Source organism: Phalaenopsis equestris, unplaced genomic scaffold (assembly GCF_001263595.1).
Source record: "Phalaenopsis equestris unplaced genomic scaffold, ASM126359v1 Scaffold210816, whole genome shotgun sequence".
Taxonomy (NCBI): Eukaryota; Viridiplantae; Streptophyta; class Magnoliopsida; order Asparagales; family Orchidaceae; genus Phalaenopsis; species Phalaenopsis equestris.
The window spans coordinates 3,077-5,222 of record NW_018229873.1 but is presented as its reverse complement, the minus strand read 5'-3'; the positions used below and the strand labels follow the sequence as shown (position 1 = coordinate 5,222).

At 33.3% G+C, this 2,146-nt stretch overlaps 1 protein-coding gene across 1 annotated transcript; it reads right to left on the bottom strand.

Annotated features, from left to right (window-relative positions):
• Positions 1-445: 445 nt before the first annotated feature.
• LOC110036779 lies at positions 446-2,144 on the bottom strand (the record flags this gene model as incomplete). Its single annotated transcript, XM_020741306.1, has 3 exons — positions 446-534; positions 881-1,247; positions 1,961-2,144. Coding segments are annotated over 3 exons (560 nt in total), but the record flags the coding sequence as incomplete, so codon positions are not given.
• Positions 2,145-2,146: the final 2 nt, after the last annotated feature.

Sequence of the window (2,146 nt, the reverse complement as noted above, 5' to 3'; positions counted from 1 at the left end):
AATGTCAAGATGAATCATAAAAAACATGTTCAGTGGAATATGTTAATATCTGACCAGATGTAGCAAATTCGAGACCGCTTGAGTGATCACCAGAGTGGTCGAGTTTGAATAGCCCGAGCAGCTTATTCAGACAACAGACAAAGAGTCTTCCAAGCCTACCAACATGATGAAGTCGATCCAATAGAAAACGACCCTGTCATATCGGGATCATTTAGCCATCTCCCTCGACACCATAAAGAGAATACAATAGATATTTATAGGTCTCAACTGCCCCATTAAGATCCTCTCGTCTAAGGGAAGGCCACTCGTAGGATTACAATGATTTATACTATGTCCGATGACCTATCTTCAACCTGTTGACAGAAGCTCTTTGGTGGAGATCGGGGGTCCACGACCCGAGCTTATCTACCAATCGTCAGAATTCTGCCCACAACTATCGAGCCGATCGACAGCCCCAGATCCACCAGACTGACAACATCGTCTGATGTAGTCGACTAAACAAGACTTGCATGAGTTCTATCAAGTTCAGTTGACCTGCCAAAGAGCAGTAATGTCCTAGATCCACAAGGGTAAAAAACCTAAATTAACCTATAGAGTCCCCGCTCAAGTAGATATATCAATTTAATATCACATAATGTATCCCATTGTCTATAAACATGATATTATTTCATGAATAAAATGTTACACAAGTCCCTCATTCTACTCTTCATTAATGTGCACTCTTTTCCTCTCTCTTATTTTATCTTATATTTCTTAGGTGTGATTCACAGGGCAAATATGGATTCAACTATATAGGTAAATACATAGGAATTGGACGATAGGTAAGTAAATGCCTGAAAAATATTTTCCTATATATTTAGACCATTCCTCTAAAACTTACCTGCATCTGGTCTCCTATGGTGACCACCATGGCGGCATTAGCAGGTCGAAATGAAACCAGAGCTTGTTTAGAGTAAACTCGAAAGCTGGAAGCCCCTGCGAAGACATGGAAGCTGAGAGCGTGCGAGCAACCCAAGCTCCTCAAAAACGCTCCCAGCACGTCCTGATTCAGATCAAAACCTTCCCTTTCTTCATTAAAAATTGCTTCTTTGCTTCGCCTGTGCTTGCGGAGACATACAATCATGTTATCATCTTTAATATCATTCTTCTCTTTTCTCCATTTAATGGAGCTTTCGGAATCCATTAAAATAAGCTCAAGCTCTCGCGCCATCTTCTTTATTTTCATTAGAAGCTGCTCCATTTTGACACTGAAATAGTTCTGTATCAATATATTATAGGGATAATTACATAATTAAACACTGAAATGTATGTCATGATCAAATTGTTATTGAGAATTTGATGAATATATATATATATATATATAATAACAACATATCATATATATTAAAAAAGATTTTATCAATTTATTAATTCTTTATATTGGGGGGATTTACATACATATCACAATATTTTATATATTTATATATTTAATATTTAAAAGTTAAATTTTTATTTATATAAAATTCAAGTTCTTAAATCACATAAAAATTCTACTAATATTAACTCCTTTTTAAATTAAAATGCATTTCATAAAATATTATATCAGTAAATATCAACATTTAGATATCTGAAAACTAATATCTAACATGATGGTTATTTGATATCATTAACTCTACATTTGAATAAATAAATAAATATTAAATAAGTAAAAATCATTTGGGATCATTTTTAATTTAATTTATATTTCAATTTGAATAAAAATATATTTAATATATTTGATTATGATATTATTATTTTTAAAAATATTCAGAAGATCTAAAATTATTTATATGTTTTTACAAGATAATTTAATTTATTTTAATACATATAAAATTATATTAAATAAACTTATTTTTTAAAAATAAAAAAATGGATCCTAAATAAATACTTAAAAAATAATTGAATGATTTAATGGTAAGAAAAAAAAGAAAGGAAAAATCACCTAAAAGCATCGCACTCTGGCGGCAAAACTCCCGCCATTCCTTCTGCTGCGTCGCTCCACCAGAAGAACTCATCGCTACCTCCTACATCTTCTTCCTCCTCCACTTCAAATCCCCACTTTCTTTCCGGCGATCTCGCCGCCTCCTTCTTCCTCTTCAACGGCAATCCAAAAATCCCCTCCGCCCCT